This window comes from Polyodon spathula, chromosome 6, assembly GCF_017654505.1.
Source record: "Polyodon spathula isolate WHYD16114869_AA chromosome 6, ASM1765450v1, whole genome shotgun sequence".
In the NCBI taxonomy this organism is placed as follows: domain Eukaryota; kingdom Metazoa; phylum Chordata; class Actinopteri; order Acipenseriformes; family Polyodontidae; genus Polyodon; species Polyodon spathula.
The window spans coordinates 23,044,744-23,068,424 of record NC_054539.1 but is presented as its reverse complement, the minus strand read 5'-3'; the positions used below and the strand labels follow the sequence as shown (position 1 = coordinate 23,068,424).

Sequence of the window (23,681 nt, the reverse complement as noted above, 5' to 3'; positions counted from 1 at the left end):
TTTCCAAGATTTCACAGCCTTTTTTTTTAATTTACGATTTTCACGATTTCCGTAACATCTGTGACAAAATCGTAGCCTTTAAACAGTCGCGGTAAGGCGATACAGGCAACACAAGTAGCAAATCATGAGGTAAGAAGCAACAACAACAATAAATAATAATAATAATAATAATAATAATAATAATAATAATAATAATACTATGTTTTAGCTCTTACCATTTTATTGTGGCACTACACGTAAGATACACAGTAGGAGAAAAAACAGGGAAATCCATTTAGCTCTTGATGTACTTTAGTCAATAGTCAATTCACATAAATTACTTTATAAAAAAGTATTAAACTCTTAGGAAAAGAAAGAAAGGAAAAAAACATTCAAAACTTTCAGCATTCAACCCTGCAGTGAGTCTTCTGTTCATATCCCTGGTTTCTCCTTGTGACACAGCCTGCACAGGTGCTAAATGCCAATTACAGTAGCATACCTCAGTTGTTTTGATATTTGTACTTCACTTGGGAGCATTCAGATGTGGGTAGGTTGGGCCTGTGGACATTATCATCATATCCCCTCATGAAACAACATTGTTATTTCCAAAAATCCATGTATTTCAATTAAACAGAATTGTTGCAGGACAGAGCATGATCTGAATACACTCTGCCATTTATTTACCAATGTATGGTCCACGATGTGCAAGAAAAATATCAAAACAATTACGAATCTGTTTAAATATACATCACTGTGATATGCACAACCTAGGTAACGATATGAATTCTTAGTAAACACTACAGTTCTCAATATGTTATATATTCTGATTTAGCGCATTTGTTCTCAAAGACGTCTGCAAATGAGAAAAATCAGTGACATGAAATATGCATTTGCCCCTATTTACAATACATTTCACTTTTTGTACAGTTCAAGCTGCATGAATATCTTTGATATTTTGACATTCAGTTCTTAACAGGTACTAGAATGTAGAAAATTCCATTCATTTTACTGCTTTCGGAATTCAAGAAGCCTTTGTAGTTTGTCTTTTTTTATTTATTTATTTTTTGCAGTTTCGGCAGAAGCATAAAAAGCATGAAGCATGAACAACAACTGAAAATAATTAAGCTATATTTTATGTTTCTGTAAAAAACATTTAAAAAAATCTGTGAGACGGTCATGGCATGAAAATCTATATGCCAGGCTGTTAAGATTTTTTCTCATGCTGTCTTTCTGGAAATTAATACAAGACATCTGTAACAGTCTAGGTTTTTAATAAATTACTGTATACATATACACTGTATGCACATGAGCAGCTTAATGTGTAGCTTACACATTCATCACAAAGGCTGTTTCTAGATCCAATGTATACATTCTTGTGCTAGATTAACTTTATCTGTATAGCTTTTGGACCACGCCACAATTATTGCCTGATTAGTTTCTCTGGATTTTTTGACAGCTGATATTTTACATTTAAAACTAGATTACCTATCACAAGAGCTATATATATTTTTATCATCCTATTTATGAACTGCACAAAAACACAGTTCAAAGCAGCCCTTAACATCTAATCCAGGGTAGATTTGTGTCTAGTTTTGGAGAATTATTTGTGGTCATCACTGTCAGAAAGCAGAGCCAACTGCTAACAATATCTCACACTACTGCATTATCAGCCTCAAACACCTCACTGGTTTTCCTTGAGGTAAAGCCCTCAGTTATGAATTTGGGAGTGTGTCTACCAGATATGTATTTCTTACTGAGGCACCCCAAATCCTGGAAGATCTTAAGGAAATTATTTCTAAATGTCACCCCAATGAAGGCATACAGAATAGGGTTTAGACAGCAGTGTAAATACGCCAAGCATTCTGTATAGATAAGAGCCCTGGTTTTGTTTTGCTCCACATTGCAATCTAGGTCTGTCCTAAACTTATTTACAGTGACCATCAAGAGAATGATGTTATAAGGCAGATGACACACAATGAAAACCACTACCACTGCCATGACAACACGCACAGCCTTGTGTCTCTGGAAGTTTTTAGCTCGCAGGAGGGTACAAGTGATGCTGGAGTAAGTGAAGAGCATAATCAGCAAAGGAAGGAAGAATCCAATGCCGAGCTGTGCGCTTGGCATCAATGTTTTTAACAGAGCAGCACTCTGAGGATTGAGGAAACTAGTTTCACAGACAGTAATGTTTTGGTGTTCAAATGTTTTATAGAATATGAATGTGGGAAGGGACACGCCAATTGCAACAAGCCAGACAATCAGGCAGATTACGTGGCTATAGACCAGAGCTGTCGCTCGAAGTTTGAAAGACCTTCTTGCCTGAACAATAGCAATGTAGCGGTCTGTGCTGATGCAAGCAAGCAGCAGCATACCGCTGTACAAATTCACACTGTAGATGCCTTTCAGTAACTTGCATGATAAATCTCCCAGAATCCATCCATACTGTTCGTTTACTACCAAAAGAGGAATTGAAAGAATAAACAGTATGTCTGCTATGGCCACATTTAGAAGATAGATGTCCGTCATGGATTTTAGCTTCTTATTAAATATAAATGTAACAATAACCAGTGCATTGCCCAACATGCCCATCACACAGATGATGGAATACACATAAACCATATTGGAACGCAGTGCTCGGATATCGTTGTTGTCACATGGAAATATGCAGTCACCAGGATCATCACAGCTGCTGTTATAATCATAGTCAAAGTTGTAGTCTTCCATCTTAGTGTAGCTCTTCTGTTGAAATCACCTACAAAGTAAAAGAAACCTCATGTAAATGTAAGCACTGTTTATTCACGTGTCTGATCATTGATACCTCTTGTACAGTTCATATCTAAGTGACAACAAATTTGATCATACATGTCCCGATTTGTTTGTATTGCACTTGACTAGCTTATGAGGTAGGAGTCTCTTTTTCATAGCTTGATGCCATGCTCAAAAAACTAATATTTAACATAACAGAATATGTCTGAAAGCACCAGCCATATTTATAGTGAGGCTGATTGGCACTGTTTCAGTGACATGAAGTTGTGTATAGCTAGTGTCAAATACAACTTAAGCGTGCCTCTCAAATTGACACAAGTAAAGGAAACTGCATTTTTGATCAGATAGGTCCAAAAGGACTATGTTCATTTAACAAAATGATCTTAAACCTAGACATTTGAAGTTTGATAAATTGGGTGTAACAAAATGTATTATCACTTCATTACATAATTCAGTTACCTAATCTTGGTCAAATGTGTAATTTAGTGCTTTTCATCCTGTCTGTATTAGATTTATGAAACTACAGTACTTGAAACAAACGGCAATAAAAAATATATCTGTATTATTGTAGTGGTGCACGGAGCATGGGTTGTGTGGCACAGGTGATGTAAAATGTATATTTGTATTTAGGTATGGGGAAATGCACAACCACTTCACATGCAGATTAAAATGGGTATTTGTATGTGGGCACAGGAAGATCACAGTTAGTTTACGTGCTGGGATTCAAGTGAATGATTAATCAGTAATTCAAACCCAACACAGCTGTATTTATATAGTTGCACAAATCTCTCTCGGGGTTGGCTGTACAGCAAGGAGGTACAGGAGAGAGGAGGAGGAGATATGCTAGAAGATAACACTTGCTACTCGTGCTGGAAGCACCGGCACAGTACTTGTTGTTTGTTCTGTTTTGTTTGGTCAACACTACAGTTCTCAATATGTTGTATATTCTGATTTTGCGCATTTGTTCTCAAAGATGTCTGCAGATGAGAAAAATCAGTGACTTGAAATATGCATTTGCCCCTATTTACAATACAGTTTATATTTTGTACAGTTCAAGCTGCATGAGTATCTTTGATATTTTGACATTCAGTTCTTGACAGGTAACATAATATAGAAATTTCCATTCATTTAATTGCTTTCGTAATTCAAGATGCATTTGTAGTTTAGTCCTTTTTTTTTTGCAGTTTCAGCACGAAGCATAAAAAGCATGAATCATGAACAACAACTGAAAATAATTTCCCACAAGACTTAATTAAGCTACATTTTATGTTTCCGTAAAAACATTTTAAAAACCCGTGAGACAGTCATGGCATGAAAATCTATGTGCCAGGCTGTTAAGATTTTTTCTCATGCTGTCTTTCTGGAAATTAATAGAAGACATCTGTAACAGTCTAGGTTTTTAATAAATTACTGTATACATTGCACATGAGCAGCTTAATGTGTAGCTTACACATTCATCACAAAGGCTGTTTCTAGTTCCAATGTATACATTCTTGTGCTAGATTGACTTTATCTGTATAGCTTTTGGACCACGCCACAATTATTGCCTGATTAGTTTCTCTGGATTTTTGGACAGCTGTTATTTAACATTTAAATCTAGATTACTTATCACAAGATATATATATATAATCATCTGATTTGTGAACTACACAAAAACACAGTTTTTAAGTTAAACAGTTAAGCAGCCCTTAACATCTAATTCAGGGTAGATTTGTGTCTAGTTTTAGAGAATTATTTGTGGTCATCACTGTCAGAAAGCAGAGCCAGCTGCTACCAATATCTCACACTACTGCATTATTAGCATCAAACACCTCACTGGTTTTCATTGAGGTAAAGCATTGTGAATCTGGAAGGGGGAGGGGGGGGGGGGATGTGAGGAGAGGTGACAATTTCATATAGACCTCTTCTGAGCATGTGTTGCGTGTGCTGGGTGATTCTTTGAGTTACTTCTGGTCCCGAGGTACTGTAACTTTTTTTTTTTCTTTTGTTCATAGGCGTAGATAAGAAATCTGGGGGGCTCAACCTCTTTCTTATGCGATAAACTTAATTTAAATCTAATTTTGACCAGAAACACTCCATCCACACTTTTGTAAATTGACCCCTTATAATGGAGTCTTGTTGGCATTGGAGTAAATTATCCAAAGCAAGTTGCAACCACATCACAATCATTCCATCATATGCAAAATACACAGCTGTAGAGAATTAGCACTAATATCCTAAATCCAACAGTTCTGTTGAACTCTTAACAGTATAGTAAAAGTTAATCAGAGAAGAGAGATGTTATATCTCAATGTGAAACTTGATCTTATGTAGCTCTTTGCTTGTGGGTTTTAGTTTGTATAAAACAAAGATTGCTCGGTAAGATCAAGGCAATTTACCTCAAAAGCAATTCAAACTTGGGTGCAACTTAAAATATTAATGGACATCATTAAGCATTTGTGCAAATCCACTACTGCCACGCCTTCTACTGTTAGTATCCTATAAACCAGTTCACCTGGCAAAGTAATATTTTCAGTGTCAAGTTTAAATGTAATTCAATTAATGCAAACAATACAGTACCTATATAAAAAGTTGATCATTACGTTTTTGTTTCTGAATCTCAAATATCATGAGTCCCAAAGCCCTTAGGGCAGGGTTCTCCAACCCTGGTCCTGGAGAGCCCCGGTTTAGCAGGTTTTATAGGGTGTCTTTACATCATCAGTGGCTACAGGTCTGGAACACCTCTTAATCTTCACTAATTAAGCCAATAATTGGTTCAAATAAGTAACAGAGATTGGTTGAAACAAAAACCAGCAGCCACAATATCTCACCAGGACCAGGGTTGGAGACGGATTTTTGGATTGGGTTTTCCAATATAAAAAATACGGGGGGGGGGGGGGGCACCGTGGGACACATAACACAGATCTGACTAAAATACAAAATAAAACAACTCCCTCTCTGTAATGCACATGTAGTGAAGCAAAAATGTAACTTTCCGTGAATTAACCATGCATAAAGCACCATGTAATCAACATTATATTTTTATCAAATAAATAAATAAATAAGGTAACATTCCCACTCATTTTATTTATCATTAATGATCATTTTAATTAGCAGTTTTTAAACATAAATAGCCTGGCTAAACAGCGGTCGGGAGTTCAGTTAGAAGAGACAGACAAGCAAACCAAGTGCAAGAAGGAGAGCGGGTCGGGCGAGGGGAAGAGGGAATGGGCTCGCCCCAGGTTCGGCTGCCAGAGCTGGGCTGAAGCAAAGCTGAAAAGTAGATACATTGGGAAAGATAACCACATAATAGGTCTAATATGTATTTAGTTATAAAACAAACGATGAATAAGATGTCCGTGTTATAAAATCCAGCGCAGCTTTTCTTCAGTTCAGAGGGAGAGACAGAAACAGAAGTTAGACTGAGAAGTTGTTTATAGTTTGAACACCGGTACTGTATTTACTGTAGAAATATTGCATGAATCACTAGTATAGAGAATTGGGGGATAAGCTGTAGGAGCGTTATATGCGAGGTGCATTATAACCGAGAGGCTTTTAGCGAGGGAGCACTGCATATACATTTTTAAATTGAAATTATTAACCTTAAGTCGTTTTTTTAAAGTAATAAATATGTTTTAAAATCTTGAGACGTCAAGAACAAAGTCCTATATATCATGAATTATGACAAATACTAGAATGATGGCTGTATTTTGTTGTTACCCAAAAATGTCCCATGGATTGCATTTAGACAAAGTAAAGTATAAGCCATAAAGGTCATTCTGTACTTTTGGAAGCTAGTGGATTTTCGTTAACACTTGTCAAATATATACAGTGCCGTGAAAAAGTATTTGCCCCCTGACTGATTTTCTGCATTTTTGCATATTTTTGCAACACTGAATGTTACCAGATCTTCAGTGAATTAGATAAAAGGGGCCCTGAGTGAACATATAACACAGAATTTTGATACTTATTATATTTATTCATTAAGAAAGTTATACAATACCTAATGTCCCCGTGTGAAAAAGTAATCGCCCCTTAGATTCAGTAATTGGTTACGCCACCTTTAGCAGCAATAACTGCAACCAAACGCTTCCTGTAGTTATTGATCAGTCTCTCACAGTGCTGTGGAAGAATTCTGTCCCTCTCCTTCATGTAGAACTGTTTCAACTCAGTGACATTTGTGGGTTTTTGAGCAAAAACTGCTCATTTCAGGTCCTGCCACAACATCTCAATGGGGTTTAGGCCTGGACTTTGACTAGGCCATTCCAAAACTTTAAATATCTTGTTCTTCAACCATTCTGATGTAGACTTGCTTGTGTGTTTCGGATCCCTGTCTTGCTGCATGACCTAGCTACGTTTCAGCTTCAGCTGACCGACAGATTGCCTGACATTCTCCTGCAGAATTCTCTGATACAGAGCGGAATTCATGGTTCCTTCAATGACGGCAAGTCGTCCAGGTCCTGATGCAGCAAAGCATCCCCAAATCATCATACTACCACTACCATGCTTGATTATGAGGTTCTTACTATGGAATGCAGTGTTTGGTTTTCGCCAGACATAACGGGGCCCATGTTGACCAAGAAGTTCCACTTTTGACTCATCTGTCCATAGAACATTGGTCCAGAACTCTTGAGGATCATCCAGGTGCTTTTTGGCAAACTTGAGATGAGCATTCATGTTCTTCTTAGTGAGCAGTGGTTTCCGCCTTGCTACTCTGCCATGAATTCCATTTTAGCCCGGTGTCTTTCAGATGGTGGAGTCATGAACACTGACTTTAACCGAGGCGAGACAGGCCTGCAGATCCCTGGATGTTGTTCTGAGGTTCTTTGTGACTTCCTGGACGATTTTACGCCTTGCTCTTGGAGAGATTTTGGCAGGATGGCCACTCCTTGGAAAATTCACTTCACTCCCAAACTTTTTCCATTTGGACAATATGGCTCTGTCTGTCTGTGGTTTGGTGGAGCCCCAGAGCCTTAGAAATGGCTTTGTAACCCTTTCCAGACTGGTAGGCATCAACAACTTTTTTCCAGAGGTCTTCAGGAATTTCTTTTGATGGTGGCATGATGTGCCTCTAGAAACTGTGTGCTGACAACTTCACTCTGATGGTAAGGGCCAAAGTTAGTCAAACGTATATTGGGCAGGGCTGGTCCAAATCTGGCCTGATTGTTAACCAAAGTATTCAAACAGTTGACCTTAATTATCCCTTTAATTGGGTTGAGTTAACTAGGGAGGCAATAACTTTTTCACACCTGAAGATTGCCTGAAGATTGAGTACTGTGAGTTCCGCCACTTTTTTTTTCCATTTCAAGCACTGGAGGGGACCACTTATTCAAGAAGGCGAGAACTATAAATACAGCTGGGAAGAAGAAAAGGCTGCAATGCAGTGCTAAAGCTAAGTATTCACTATATTAAGGTTAGTAAAAGAGAAAGATTCAACAAAAGATTCATTTTGAGCTTGTCTGTTTATAAATTATCCTGCAATGAAGAACGCTGGTACAGCAGTTGAGGTTTATAATTATTCAGTTATGATATGAAAGTAAAGTGCAGAAATTGGAGTTTATCGTAGATAAAATATTAAATATACTTAAGTCAAAGTAATACTGGGCTGCTGAATTGGGTCTCCAGGGTATTCCACTGTCTCCCACCTGTTTGAACATCGGCCCGGGTTGTAGGAGTGCCAGGATCATCCAAGACACCCCGATAAGCGAGGTCCTACTCTGAAGGAGTTAAGTATAAGACCCGATTGCAGGGAAGGCTGAGATCGATGCGTGTGAGGGAACCCCGCTCGGAGAGTGAGCTGCAGAAGGGAGCAGATTAATGAGGGTGTATCTCCCTGCTTGTCCTTTTCAGGATATGACATCGTTGGAGTGGAGGGAGAGAGGAGTTCACTGGAGGCAGATTGTGACAGATCAAGCTGCCAACCGGGAATTATTTGCGACTAAACCCCAGGATTGAGGGGTTTTTGGATGACATTCAGAACGAGTCAAGAAGAGCTAACTTGGACCGCAGGATTCAGGACAGCGGTATTGTGGATATATGCATTTGCCTTTCAAGAATGTGGTTTCTGACATTGGAGGACTCAATAGTCTGGTTAAGTAGAAACTAATATTTGCTTCTGCAATTCTGTGCACTTTAGTTTAGTGTTGTACTGTGCTGTTTAGGGGTTTATAAATGTTTTAAGATATTCATTGATAGATGCTGTATAGTGGTGATTGATCCTTTATATTTTGCATGGTTTTATTGACTGCGTTTATCACTTGTAATAAAGAAGACATACTTTAACTTACTGGTCTATGTGATTCCTGTGCGATCTTTGGTCTGGCCGGTGGTCAGTCTGAGATCCAAACAACCCGTGGGGTGAAAAAAGAAAGTTATATATATATATTATATATATATATATGATACATATATCGTATATATATATAATTATATATATATATATATCTCTATAGTATTATACATGTCTAATATAGATTTGTATTGTATCTACTAAGTATGTATGTTATCTCTATAGATGATTTGTTTGTCATTCAAGTAGTTTGAGAAAAAAAAAAAAAAAAACAATAGGATTTGTCTGTTGTTGGTCCTCCGGAAAAGTAATTTGACAAAACTATTGGCTTGAATGTATTTCTATTTCCACGAGACAGCCTTTATCAAGGGCCATCATTTCAGAAAGATTCTTGGGGGGAGGGGGTTTGCTCAAAGTCATGCATTGAAAATTCTCTGTCCCAAATAACATGAATGAAAAAAAAAACAGGCAGTAATACGCACAATGCAAGTATTTTTTAAACCACGGCACTGGTTTATAGCAAATTTGAAAATGTCGTTCCACGAAGTCTCATTTTACTGAAAGAGTGGGTAGATGCTTCAACGCTAACCTAATTGTTCTGCTGCCAGCTTCCGATATCCCAGTCGAGTTACATTTTGAAACATGTCACAGTTACATACTGTAACTACTGCTACATTAAGCAAATAGCAGTACAACACAATTTTGTTGTAATCATTTTAGAGTAGCAGCTAAGGACATTAGACTAGACTACTTTTTCTTCAGATGATTAAAAAAAGAGAAATGGAATGTATTGCAGAACTAAAAATTGTCCCAAGAAATGCAGAAGCAGTAGGTATTCTATTGTAGAGTAACACAATTGGTACTTCTGCTTGCTATGCTGTAGGTTATGTAAAGAAAACAAAATGGGAAAGCATGAAATGCTGATGCTGCAGCTTTCTGTCTCTGGGTCTGCTTCCTGCCGGTAACCATCCTTGGCCACAAATACCCTTTCATAGTACATCATAAACTTTTTTTTTTTTCTTGTGTATTAAACCACTTGCAGAATGGTTGTACTTTACTTAGAAAGCCACAGGATGTTCTGTTTAACAATGTTGGCATAATTAAACAAGACATTTACTTCACCCTCCAAAGGTGGACTGATACACTTCTTGTCTTACTAACGAGAATATATTAAAGATGTGTTTTTATTTGTATTTATTCAAAACCATACACTGTATAATAATTCATACATACATTTTTCTGATATACAGTAATATGTAAAACTCCATGGACCCTATTCTAAAGCCTTTTCCAAAAGGAACCTAATTTTAGACTAGGCTTTTTGCGTATATTCAGCCATGCAAAAAGAAGAAAGGTTTTGGTTTTAACTTGCATGTATTTAAAGAACTAAAGTCCTCTCTTTTAAAAAGTTTTTATTTTTCTAATCAGGTCATGAAATAATAGTTTTGCTTGGAGATCATAAAGGACTGGTCATTTCAGCATAATGAGAAATTTGAGTGCTATGAACATTAGGAATGCCAGAACAATTGTTGCTTTTTCCAGGCAAAAAGTACTTCTTGTAACATGATTTAGTGTAGTTTTGTTATCATCTAATCAGATGGTTTTTTTTTTAGTTTTTTTAAATGATTTTATGAACTGCAAAGCATTTGATGTGATCTTTTGTTTTTTACAGTATAATAAAAAAATGTTCATATCAAGCATCTCAACTTGCTTGGAATAAATGTACTTTACCTTGGGAATTTCCATCTATTTTAGTCTATTTAGAACGTCTGGCTTCTGGCAAACGACTGTCACCACTTAAAGCATACATGGACGACATGACAACCATGACGACAACGGTAGTTGCCAAACTAGCAGATACCATCAGATGAGCATGTATGAAGTTCAAACCCGCTAAGTCGTGGAGCATCTCCATCATCAAAGGCAAAGTAGTGGATAAGGTGTTCTATATTGATAGACGCCACTCCAACAGTGTCAAAAAAGCTTGTTAAGAGTCTTGGCAGGTGGTATGATGGGGATTTAAAGGAGAGGTGAGATAGTAGGCAGTGCAAGAGCTGAAGTGGGTTGACAGCAGTGCACTACCAGGCAAGCTTAAAGTCTGGTGCTTTCACTTTGGTCTTCTTCCAAGGCTGCTGTGGCCGTTAACTGTGTATGAGGTTTCCCTGTCAACAGTAGAAAGGCTGGAAGCCTTCATTAGGAAATACATTAGGCCATGTCTGGGAGTTTCACCATGCCTAGCATGGTAGCACATTACAGTAAAGAGGAACTGCAGCTGCCACACGACTCTAACAGAGGACTCTGCTTTTATCAATAATTGGTGAATGATTATAATAAAGAGAAGTGGTATGCTTCTCATTTAGATGTATTTTGATGTGGTATAGCACCCAGTTATTTCAATTCATCTCATGTTCACTGAGGACAGTAATACAGATTAATTTTCATATATGAATTATGTGGACTGTTTGAATAACAGATTTGCTTGCTTAGCTTTGTAAATAATACTTTACTTTTCATAACGTCAGAAGGGGAGATCGTGGACAGATCTAACATGTTTTACCTTTCTCTCCATTATGCACAGGTGATTTGAACTAGTTTGACCAGACTTTGTTACAAACAGCTTACATCTGTCCTCTACCAGTCCCCGTAGTTATGTCCTACTTTTTAAAACTTTTTAACGTCCCTAAAATTATAGGCATTTTCAAGCAAGAATATGTCACTCTACGTCACTCAAAATTGTGACATAAGCTTCATGTGCCCAAATATAGTTGATCTAATGTTGTTTGGGGTCACATTGTAACATGTGTTACAACTGGCCCTAACCCAGGGACCCATTAGTAAACCTCATGCTCGAGCAAGAAACACCAAAACTAAGAGCAATGACTTGTGTCAATTATAAGTATACAGATCAGCAATGAGAATGCTAAAAGCCTGGGTCCACAAACTATGTAACAGATATTTGGAGATAAAATCTCAGGGCTTCTGCCCTCTAGTTTGCTTCTGATTGGAGAAATTCAAAGTGTTACAGCTGTCCCCGGTCTCCCCTATATACAGTGCATTAACTGCCTAACAGCGTTTCTATATCACGGTAGTGATTCAAATTCCCCCAACTGTGCACATCAAAACAGTACAAAATATATTTAATTGTTAGGCCCACACCCTTTAAATGTGCACATATTGTACAATTCAAGTTCATGCTCCAGTTCAAATAGTTTAAACAGAAGCTTCCTTACCTTTTTTTTATTTATTTATTTCAGTGATCTAGAAGGGAGTTCAATTTAACCTAAGAGAATGTGACACATTATAAACACATTAAAACGCAGCCAGTAATAATAATCATTTTTTAAAAAACCTTTAAAAAGTCCTTAAAGTCAATATGCCCCAATTTTGGTCAGATCAAGTCAGATTATTATTACTTTTGCATAAGGAAAACAAACAGTGATTTAAAAAATAGAATTTTTCAAAATACTTAATTACATTACAATATTTTAGACGTAGCTTTAAAGACAACACTACAGGGAAAGTAAAACACTAGCTAAAAACAACTTAGGTGCATCTAGTCCACAGCAGTAAAAAAAAAAAAAAAAAATATATATATATATATATATATATATATATATATATATAACAATAGATATATGAGATATAATATATTGTCAAACAGGTCTTGCAGTATCAATAAAACTGAACAGCAAGAATGTTAATAGATTAATAATAATAGTTTATTAGCATTTCAAAAAAGAATTGTAGACATAAACGTCTATTTACTTACTTACTGTTTGTTCTATTAGACAAAAGAAGAAAACAAATGCAGTACTTACCAGAGATATTAACATGTGATATTCTCTGATGAGAAAATACAAAGCACAACTGTTTAATCCAGTGTTTTACATGCTTGACACCCAAGCCTTACAGCCTCAGTGTCTGTTTTATCAATTTTGTTATGGTAGGGTAATCATGTACATAGAGGATAATTGTGATAACCTGCGCTGCGTGCTCAATGGGGAGATAGGACGGCTGATGTTGCATTTACAAAGCCAAGGGAAGTGCTTATTACAGCTTTGTGGTACTGCAGGTGTTCAGCCTACTGTGAGAGGTTCCCTCAGTGTGCTTTCTTCAAACAAAATTTGATCCGCAGTGGCACCACTCTTACCCTCATTTCCTTCTTATATTGCGATTATTTAAGAGTTTGAATTTGTTTTCAAAGAATAGATACCCACCACTTCATAATTTGTCTCTATTGGATTTATGAATGAAGGACAAACCTGGTCTTTAAACAGAAGTTATGTATTTACATACAGACTAAAGAGCAGTATGTCAAGAGCTTTGTTGACATACTGACGCAATTAATTAATTTGTGCTCTGCATCCGGTTTTCAATATTTTTACGAGACTAAAAAACACAAATGTAGGACTATCCAAATTGTGTTTCTTTTTTTTTTTTTCATTACTATAAGCATATTTGGTGTTGCTAATGTAGAATGTCAAAAAAAATATGGATACTGTTACTGACTATAATACAGTCTGTAATACAGCCATGCCTTTGTGTTTATTATTCAAAAACATGTTGGATGGCTGTCACAAAAACGGCTGCAGTGGGTGACATCAGACCAGAAACAAATATACATTTTAAACCACTCATGTTACACAGACCCATTTATATCCCATGTACCAATGACTATACACCAACATTAACACACTACACACAACATACAACACAAATAAATTGCCCAGGAGCGGGGCACTTAACCACAATGGCACACTTTTTTCCCCAAATCTGATATATAATTGCCCACCCTCAAGAAATACTGAACAATGACTGTATTCAATTTGCCGTTTTGTGGGGTTTTTTTTTTTCCATTTTGTAAGAAACATGGTTTTCTGTTGTCTGACATTTTGTTCATTAGGTAATTTACATATACAAAGTCTTCAGTCAGTCCTGAATCTTTCGGCAGCGATCCTGGCATTACAACCCATAATATTCCTGTATAGACATCTTAACATGTTTTCTGCATTTTTCACCACCATTCTAGTGTAATGGAAGTATAATACGCAGTAATGTTTTAATCTGTATATTTATCAGATAAACCAATAACTTGTACAGGTGAGTCTATGTGTCTTGCTTCAAATGAAAAAAATAACACAAAGCATAAACTATTGGAATGTTTTGCGTGGAAAAAAGACCAAAAAATGTTTGTGGTTAGATTTGCTACTGTATTTAAAAAACTCAGATTAAGAAAACAATGTAGGTTCCCAGACATGGACAAATTTATTATAAAGGACTGATATGGAAAGATATATAGCTTAGAATGGCCTCATAATAAGACACACAGTTATTTTGCAATACTTTTTGTACTAATCAGAGTTAGATATGAAGGCATTTGCAACACACATGTGAATTTTGGAACAGTGAGATTCTGTCATTAGCTTTGAATGAATACATTCCAAAATGAGATCTGTTCAAATTGGATATTGCAGCCTAAGAGCCAGTCTGACAAATTTTACAAAATGTTCAGTTTGTAGATGTGGCCCAGAGTTCATTAAATCCTTGATTTAAAAAGGACAAGGATAGAAAAGGACAATTTAGCTACTGTACCTATGATGATGCAACAGTGTTCAGTTGTATAATCTTGTGTTGATGCTATCTACTAATCAGTAAGACATTTTAAATGTGTGTTACAAATTAATATATATATATATTTTATATATATATATATATATATATATATATATATATATATATAAAATACAGCGACAACTTGACAGATAAAAACAAGCCTTGCTTAATTAGGTTACTAGGTAAAGTGAAGCTTAGCCACCAATTACATTACTACATTACATTTCCACATAGCTAAAACTGATATAGAGCTTATGGGCAGATCTTTTGGAAATGGAAACATGTGTTCTTACCTTTTAACGCAAATAAATGTATGACATGCTACCATCACCAAAGAACATCAACCATGCTTGGCTGCACCTGGACTCGTCTCATCTCTAGTACATTGTGGCTGAGGATGCAGACTAGCACAGGAGAGATACAGCGAGCTGCACAAAGCTTGGAGATGTGAATATAAACTTGTGGTGCAGGGGCTTTTAGGTCTCGCACTCCCTCACTTTGGAGCTCACTTCCACATGTAATCAGGAATGCTGATTCTGTCTGTGTTTTTTAGTCTCAGTTTAAAACATATTTCTTTGATTTGGCCTTTCACTAGCGGGCAGTTTGGAGCTCTTTAGGCTTGCTGTTTATTTTGGTAAAGCATCTTGGTCACAGCCTGGGCCGAAACAGCAAAATTCACATCAGCATCGCACAACGGGGTGGGAGAAGAATTCACCATATAGATGGAAAATAAAGCAAATTATCATTGTGTTTGTTGCTGCCTTGCACCCAGGGGTCTGATTGGACTAGATGCACCTCACATGTTTTTTTGCTAGTGTTATTCCTATTTGAGAAGAAAAGAAAGAGCAAAGTCTGAGGCCTGACCCATTTTTTACTTTCTGAATCAGCCCCACTTCACCACTTTAACCACTACTGACTTTACTCTACTGTACCTCACTCCATTCCATTCTGGTGCATCTGCACTATATTAGCAAACTTATTAGAAGAATTCTGTGCACACAACAAAAAACAAAAACAAATGTTATCTTTTATATTTCCGTACAGAGCATTTTCAAGCAATATTGTTCTACAGATACCCAGCTAAAAATGTAAATTTAAAATCATCAATGCAGTTCCTTAAATTCCTTTTAATGGCATTCTCTTAAAATTTGATTAACATCCTAAGCACAAAGCTATATATTCACATTGTGAAATTTGCAATCACTTACTCTTACAAGGCAGGATAAGAACAAAAATGATTTTTATTGTACAGAAATACAAAGTATATTGAAAGACTTTACCAATTTTGTCCCTTTATTTTAATCAGCCAGGTTTTTTTTTTCCAGCACAACACTATTTAATCTCTTTCTATTAGTATTATTTTTTAAATTGATGACTTGTTAGTTTTAATTTAAAAGTTTAACTCTTACAAACTTTAAAACAGTCAGCTTTATGAATATGGCCAATATAATTTTTTTATAAACGACTATTTAAGGTTGGCATATTTTTAAATATTTGTAGCCATTTGTTTTCCTGATAATGTATTTAATAGTAAATGAAACTCTGCTTATACAAGTTATATCAAGAGCATTTGTTGTGTATTAAATTATGCTTTAAAATGGTCTGTCTTACTTAAAAAAATATGTTTTCACACTCAATGGGACAGAAAATATATTGGCCAGTTATTACTTGACATATCTTTTGTTTGTTATTTAAAAAAAAAAAGTTTGAGATGAAATTGAAGCATGTATGAAGTATCAGTTTTCTAAGAAAAGAAAATGTCGCCCAATAGTAGAACTTATTGGTAAAACCTTTTTTATAACTATGTTTTCAAGTGATAATGTTTACAATGAAATCTGGAAATACTGGACACAATTGAGATCTGATAGTTTGGAAAGGAGTTATAGAGAGACTAATAATGTTGGGAAACTGCACTATTACCTAATATTAACTAGAATAAAAGTGTAGCATGAACAGAAAACATTTTTTAAGCTCCTTGGTTTTTTATGATGTTTTTTGTTGATAGGAAGTACATCAAGGGTGTCCAAAGTTGGTCTTTGTTCCAGTCCTGTTGTAAATGGTTTAATTGAAACAATTAAACCTCCATCCAGTTAATTATCTCATTTTACCTGTTAAACCTGGAGTGGAACAGCCCTCCTGGACCGGGATTGGACACCCCTGAAGTACAAAATGCTCGATTGAGATGCATTGGAATTAAACAATAAACAGTTTTGTATTGTTGAGTTAAACCTTGAGGGACTTTGGTTTTTGGTGTGTTGATGAATGGAAACAACCTCAGCATCACATAACAAGGTTTTTGTTTAATGACATTTTTCTTAATTGTTAAATAATGTGACACAGTTGCTATGAATTTAACTAGTTTCAGTTGTTACCAATTAGTGAGAACATATTTGTTTGAATCTGACCCAGTTTTCTTGAGTCATAGCAGTGGGTTTGACCTCATGTTCTCAGTTTTCAGTTCCTGGTAATTCTCGCTTTTTTTTTTTTTTTTCACTTGGCACACACTTAATACATGCAGGTGTTGTGTTTTTCAAAGAATATAAAATAGGACTTGATTTCAAAGCTTTGCCCCATATTTTAGCTTTTGCAAAACAATAGATACAAATAAGGATAGTTTAAAGGCTTATTATTGTTGAATGCATTAGCAATCATACATCCATTCAGAACAAAAATGTACACAAATGGATAGCTAATTGATTCAACATCTCATTGTGTTGTGACAGTGAGACCACACTCTAAAAGAATATATCCTCTCCATAAACAGCCTAGTTTTAAAAGTTGATTAATAGGTTTGATAATGATACAATTAAAATAAATCTATTGAAATAGTGCTTTTTTTTTATTCACTCTCCACATTTAAGCAACCAAGGAGTTCATTAGGAAGTTTTTAAGTGACATGATTTTCCTCTTGTAAAAGTTACTGTGGATTTCTAATCGATCTGTTGAAAAGGATGTTCATTACTAAAAATTGAAGAGCTTTGGACTATATATATATATATATATATATATATATATATATATATATATATATATATATATATATATATATATATTGTATTTTGTATATCGTCTATTTATTTTGTATTTTCAATCTGTATTAGTCAGCAAGACATGCATGACAGCTTAATTAGGTCAGTTTCTTTCCTTTCCACTGTGTGCTAGATGACAGCTTAACAGGTACAATAACCAAAAACACCAAACCTTACATAACAAAACAAGGTCTAGAGATTGAGACCTGAGAGTAAAAATGACCAGACACGACAAACAATTTCAAATGACAGGTATCTGGTTTTATTAGTAACATTCAGGTGGTCAGCCGTCTCATGCCTTTTAACACTAACATTGTAACAATACATAAACCCCCACCTACAGCCCATACTTTCCCAGCAACTCCTCACAACACAAAGAACATACGTCACCTCGCCAGACAGTTCTCAGACATTACATGTATCGAAATAGTTCAGTTCTCAGCAAGAAAAAAAGTTAGTCAATGAAATGATTATTAAAAGCATATTAAAATAGTGTGAGTGTTAGAAGTACTGCATGTTACACTTACCAGTTTCACTGGGTTTTGCAGATTATCTTTTTTGGGTTGTTTCACAGACACTCTGATTAGTACTAATCTTTGACTATTGTGTAGTACCTTGTTTTAAGTAGTTGTTAGGGTTATAGACATATTTATTTGTTTTATTTATATATTGTATTTCACTATTGGAATGTTCCAATTGTAGGCTTTGTTTTACAGTAGACCTGATGTGCAAAACACAAGCAAATAAAACGTTAGCGGCCTATAAGGTCAGTTCTTTGCCTATTTTTATTACAATCATGTATAACATTCTCCCCGGCACAAAAAAATCTAAAGATCTACCACATTTGTTTTTCATCTTTCTTATATGCTTGAGACTACCTATTATTATTCTAAAATGAAAAATGGCTCTTCGTTTTCGGTTTTTGATCACGTGATGCCCCTTTTTTTTGAGCCAACTCAGTTCAATTAAACTATTGGAAACTCTTGTGATTCTGTTTCATTGATAATGTACAAAAAAAGGCAGCACCTTGTTTTTAATTCAAAGCGAACGCAAACAGCATGTGAAGTTAAAATTATTTAATGAAATCGTAATTAAGAAGAAATTATTATTTGCCTAAACAGGTTATAACATTTTTGCAATGAGTCATTAAGATTTTAAATCCTGGAAAAGCAATTTAACTGAACTCGCTTTTTGTGTTTGGCTTGAATTAAAAAATAAGGAGCTGCCTTTTTTTTTTTTTTTTTTTTTATATTATCAATGAAACAGAATCATCATCTCAATCAAGTTAGGGGAGAAAAAACAAAAGTGATCTTGTTTCACACTCAACGTTTTCCCAAGTTTAATTAAAAAACAAAGTCGGATCAATGTAACTTTAAAGGGACATGTGACCAAAAATAACCACCAAAACAGAGCCCTATCTATGGCCTACCTATGGCCACAAAAATGTCCCTCTAAAAAGGAGGAGGCTTGTTATTAGGAGCTTCCTGGTTCAATCCCAGCTCAGACACTGACTTTGTGTGCCCCTGAGCATGTCACTTAATCTCCTTGTGCTCTGTCTCTCCCACATGAGACATGAAGGCAAGGTCCTATTGTAGTGACTCTGCAAGATCAGTTGTGATGCATAGTTCACCCCCTAATCACTTTGGATAAAAGCATCTGCTGAATGACTAATTGATAATAAAAGTAAAACATTCCTGCCTTTTATCTTTCCTCACATTTTGCGGCAACTTCAATTTCAGAAATTGTTTGATTTGATGCTACATGACTGAAACGGCAAACTGGAAAGCTACACAATTCTTACAGCTTCTCCGGCTTAGTTTTATACTGAATCTATCCCCAGGTGGAATGTGAAACCAGCTGTGTTTAGCAGATTTTATTGTTCCTTTGACTCAGATGAAGCCTGGCACAGCACTGCAGTATGCATATCTGGTTTCCTCTTGATGTCACTTCTTGAACTAATAGTTTCCTATTGGCAAAATGTATTGCACAGGAAGTGGACTTAAATCATTGTGATAGGAAAAAAATAGGCTTTAAAGTTCAGATAAAGTTCAAGGGAAGCCATAATGGGGAAGGTCTACAGATACTGTGTTGACTAGTGCACAACCAATATGAAACGTATACTTTAATTTAAAAACCATACTGGAGTACAATAATACTAGAAACCTCCTCCAGGCCAAGAAATATTTGTGGTTTTGTTCCACGTGTTCAGTAAATATGTCACAAATACTATTTGTTTATTTTAGTTTTTCTTGCCACTCTCAAAGAAATGAAAACAGGACGCTGCCTGTGTATTTATTAATTTACAAACAAAATAAAATCCTAACTCCTTCCAGGAGTTATAACTAAACTTTAACTATAACTGGACAGCTATGCCACGCAAACATCTTACAGACCTGTTTTTTTGTTTTTTTTTTAAATATACCTGCCTCAATTATTAGCAGATGTGCCTAATTAAATTAATTAAAAAATTACATTGTGGCTGTGCAAAGCAGCCAAAAAACACACCTTCCCCAGTGTGCAGTCTATACTCTGTCACACATCCCCCCCACCCCAATATGTTCCAAATTGTTCTTTTTTTTTTTTTACTTCTTGTGGGTGGGTCAGTCTACATTCTGACACCTCTGGGAATGAACCGAGAACCGGCGACAGGGCACCAAGGCAACGTGGATGAGGTGTCAGAAGCGCGGGTCATTGAGCGGGCAGCTGCAGCCACAGGCCAAGATGAGAACCCTGGTAAGTGTACAGGGACGTCAGGTTCACCAGGGGGAATGGAATTGGAGACCAGGTGAACGACTCTGCCTGGTGGTGCAGCCAGAGGACCAGACACAAAGGCCGGGTATCTGGGAGCCCAGGTCGAGGGATCCACATCCCAGGTGCTTGACTGTGGCACAGGGTGGTGGTCGGTGCTGTGGTGTAGGTGGTTTCTTCACCTCCTCCCCATTCTCTGTAGCTGGGGCTCCTTTTTATTTGTTCTGGAGATGACAGCAGTTCTCCTTCCAGCTGTGGAGACAGTGGTGCATCATCTTCTGGCTCTGGAGACAGTGGTGCATCTCCTTCTGGCTCTGGAGACGGTGGCGCTTCTCCCTCCAGTTCGGTGTATGGGCAATCTTGCCATCCATGTCCAAACACTTCACAGAGTTGGCACCAGTATGGTGGGACATTAGGGCATTCTCCAGCAATACTCATACCAGGGAGATCTGTGGACAGGTGCTTCAGTGCTCTGGCAGAAGCAACTCTTGCTGTGGCAGCAACTCTGCTTCTGGCGCATGCAACTCTGGGTTCGGTGCAGGCAACTCTAGTTCCAGTAGAAACAACCCCCTCTGTTTCTGGAAGGAGTTCCCTGTGGCAAGTTCTCCAAAACTGCCATCAGGCCACAATGGCACAGCTGCCTCAGCTCAACTTGCTCAGGGTGGAGTAAGCTAACAAAGTTTAGTAGCATTCTCATCTCGGAGGAATCGGCTGTGGCTCGAGTTCCTCCATTTTTTTTCTTCTTTTACACAAAGACATTAAAAAGTGTGTTGCCTGCATTCTCCACCATATATAGCAAGCCAGGATTTGTCTTGCAACTCTTGGGACCTTTTCCACCGTTTTCTTGTGTATAAAACGGTGCCTGTGTATTAACTAATTTACAAACAAAACAAACTAAAAGTCTAACTCCTTCCAAGAGCTCTAATTAGTCTTTTGTCAGTTTTAACTATAACTGGACGGCTATGCAGTTTACCGGAAACCAAAATTAGAAATAAGTTTTTCTTATAATTCTTTTTTTTAGTCTTGCAGCCATTATACTGAGTAAGTTTTTTTTCTTTTTTTTTTAAAAATACATTTGCAAAAGCTGAAAACAGTATAGACATTTTTTGAAAGGCCAGAATAGACTAGGCATGAGGTGCACTTATCCTTAAAGACCCAGTGCTTTAGTTTAAGCCATAGGCAGAAGAGCTCTACTGGCAGCTGAGTAAGAATATATTTCAAAATCTTCATGAGTTTCATGACATAAACCCTATTTCTTTCAGTTTGGTAAAAAAAACATGCTTCAGATGTTGTGGGTTGGGCATGGTAGTATTTGTGGTTGGGTCAGTCAACTAACAGCAGACAAAGAGCTCCCACTTAGCATTACACTTTCATCTGATGTTTTGTTTAAAAAGGACAAAATGGAAATTATTTATAAAACAAAGAGTATAACAATCAATAAACAAATGTGATTTAGAGGTCACTTTTAATCATTTAACATTCCAATTGCATTTTTGCAAATATATACATACTTCAGCAAGAAAAAGGCATTTACCATGTACAGTGCAACATCAAATAACTGGACTAAGCACTCTAGTTAGTTGATTTTCAGGATAATTTACCCTGAGTAACTAGGCTGTATTGAGAGAACAAAAAGTAATAATAAAGCTTTGCCTGCATAGCTCAGCCAGTTATGAACCCTTGTAGCCAGCAAGATCCACGCTCTCTTTTTTTAATTGTAATCAGTTAGTATTTTTGTTTTGACAATCCAATTAGATACAGACTGTACTTCCGGATTCTTAACTCTGTATTGCGTCGTCTTTTTTTTAAACAACAAATTCAATATGGATTTTTAAAAAGCCGAAACCTTAAAAAAGACAGCCATAAATACTTAAAAAGGCAACCAGATCAATATACAGTGAAATACCCCTTCACAATATAAAAAGGGCTAAATATGATTATCAGCTGGCCAGAACTCAACATAACAGTGTTCTGTAACTAGAGTAGGAACACAAAAGCAATAATCACATCCAAACTACTGTACTGTTTCACAGACCCTGCTAGCACCATTCTTGAGCTACATCATTTAAGGTAGTACAAGATCAAGCTAAGCATTCTCTGTGAAGCAGCTGTATGAAAGCTTTTGTAAGCTGTCCATATTTTACTTTAGGGTATTTCACTGTCTAGCTACAGAAGGGTTGTGTGTGTGATCAATATGTTGGAGTTGTTTTTTCACAATATTAACACAACCATTTTGACTGAAGCGTAACACAAAACAAACACTTTAAACTGCAGTCCTGACTGAATAACCATAACAGTTGTAACCGCCTGCTCTGTACAGTTAAGAAAATGCAGTCAAGTTTCAGTTTAGTATATATCTGTAACAAAAGGCACGGCAAGGTTTTAAAGTTCCAGCTTTTTGAGTAAAGCAAGATTGTCTGATTACAGCATGTCTATGCAACTTCCTCCATGTAGTCAATAGCTTCGCTGAACTGTGAAATGCTGCGATCCAGTGTTAAGTCATCAAGCTAGAAGAGATCATAGAAAACTGAAGTGAGCATTTAATAAACAAATCACTATATAAAAAAAAAAAGCCCTTAACAGTAGTGCAAAAAGCACATAAGGTCCTAGAAAAAAAGATCATAATGCACTTTTTACACAGCTACTAGTGTGTTATGTATAGCAATACAATCACGCATACGGGACATTTGTAGATAAGTGCCTTTGTCACGGACATCAATTCAAACTTATCTTGATTTTGACTGTTGGGTAAAAATTACTTGGCAAAAATGACAAAAATACAAGGAAGTTCAAATGTAAGAAATAAAAAAAGACCTTTATAAACGAGATAAAGAACATGCTAAGTATATAAGTATGATCCTTCTTATTTTAAAACCTGTCTTACTCGTGGGAATTCTTATATCTACCTTTATCCTGCTTACACATCTGCTTCTCTTATCACTACTGGTAACCTGGTTTGCAGGGTCCTCACAATGCTTTCTTTGAGATTGTTCTAATCTATTGCTGTTTTTACATGACAGTCCACCTATTCAGTCTATTTGAAGTACACTGCCTTCCTCTTCAGCTACTTCCTTAAACACTGCAGAGGCCCAGTAATACAACAGTACAGAAAAAAACCCTTTGAAATAAAGCAAATCTTTTAAAATATAGGAATAACAATTAATTTGAAATCACATTAACAGCCAGTGAGCTACAGTATTCACAGTGCTACCCCATTATAATCCGGTTGTCGAGACTGCGTTATTTATGTTTCAACTTATAACTAACTAAGGCCCTGT

At 36.3% G+C, this 23,681-nt stretch overlaps 2 protein-coding genes across 7 annotated transcripts in view; both read right to left on the bottom strand.

Annotated features, from left to right (window-relative positions):
• Positions 1 to 232: 232 nt before the first annotated feature.
• On the bottom strand, positions 233 to 9,095 carry LOC121316528 (C-C chemokine receptor type 6-like). Its single transcript, XM_041251561.1, has 2 exons — positions 9,012 to 9,095; positions 233 to 2,731 (listed from the first exon to the last, which is right to left on the bottom strand). The coding sequence occupies exon 2, from the start codon at positions 2,701 to 2,703 to the stop codon at positions 1,630 to 1,632; it is 1,074 nt and encodes a 357-aa protein (XP_041107495.1). The 5' UTR covers positions 2,704 to 2,731; positions 9,012 to 9,095; the 3' UTR covers positions 233 to 1,629.
• Positions 9,096 to 21,854: 12,759 nt separating this feature from the next.
• LOC121317040 (centrosomal protein 43-like) overlaps positions 21,855 to 23,681 on the bottom strand; it is a 31,576-nt gene continuing 29,749 nt past the window's right edge. For all 6 annotated transcript variants that reach the window (XM_041252597.1, XM_041252591.1, XM_041252593.1 and 3 more), the window contains one exon: positions 21,855 to 22,910. In XM_041252597.1, coding sequence (XP_041108531.1) covers positions 22,836 to 22,910 — 75 coding nt within the window. In that variant the 3' untranslated portion in view covers positions 21,855 to 22,835. The remainder of the gene's footprint in view (positions 22,911 to 23,681) is intronic.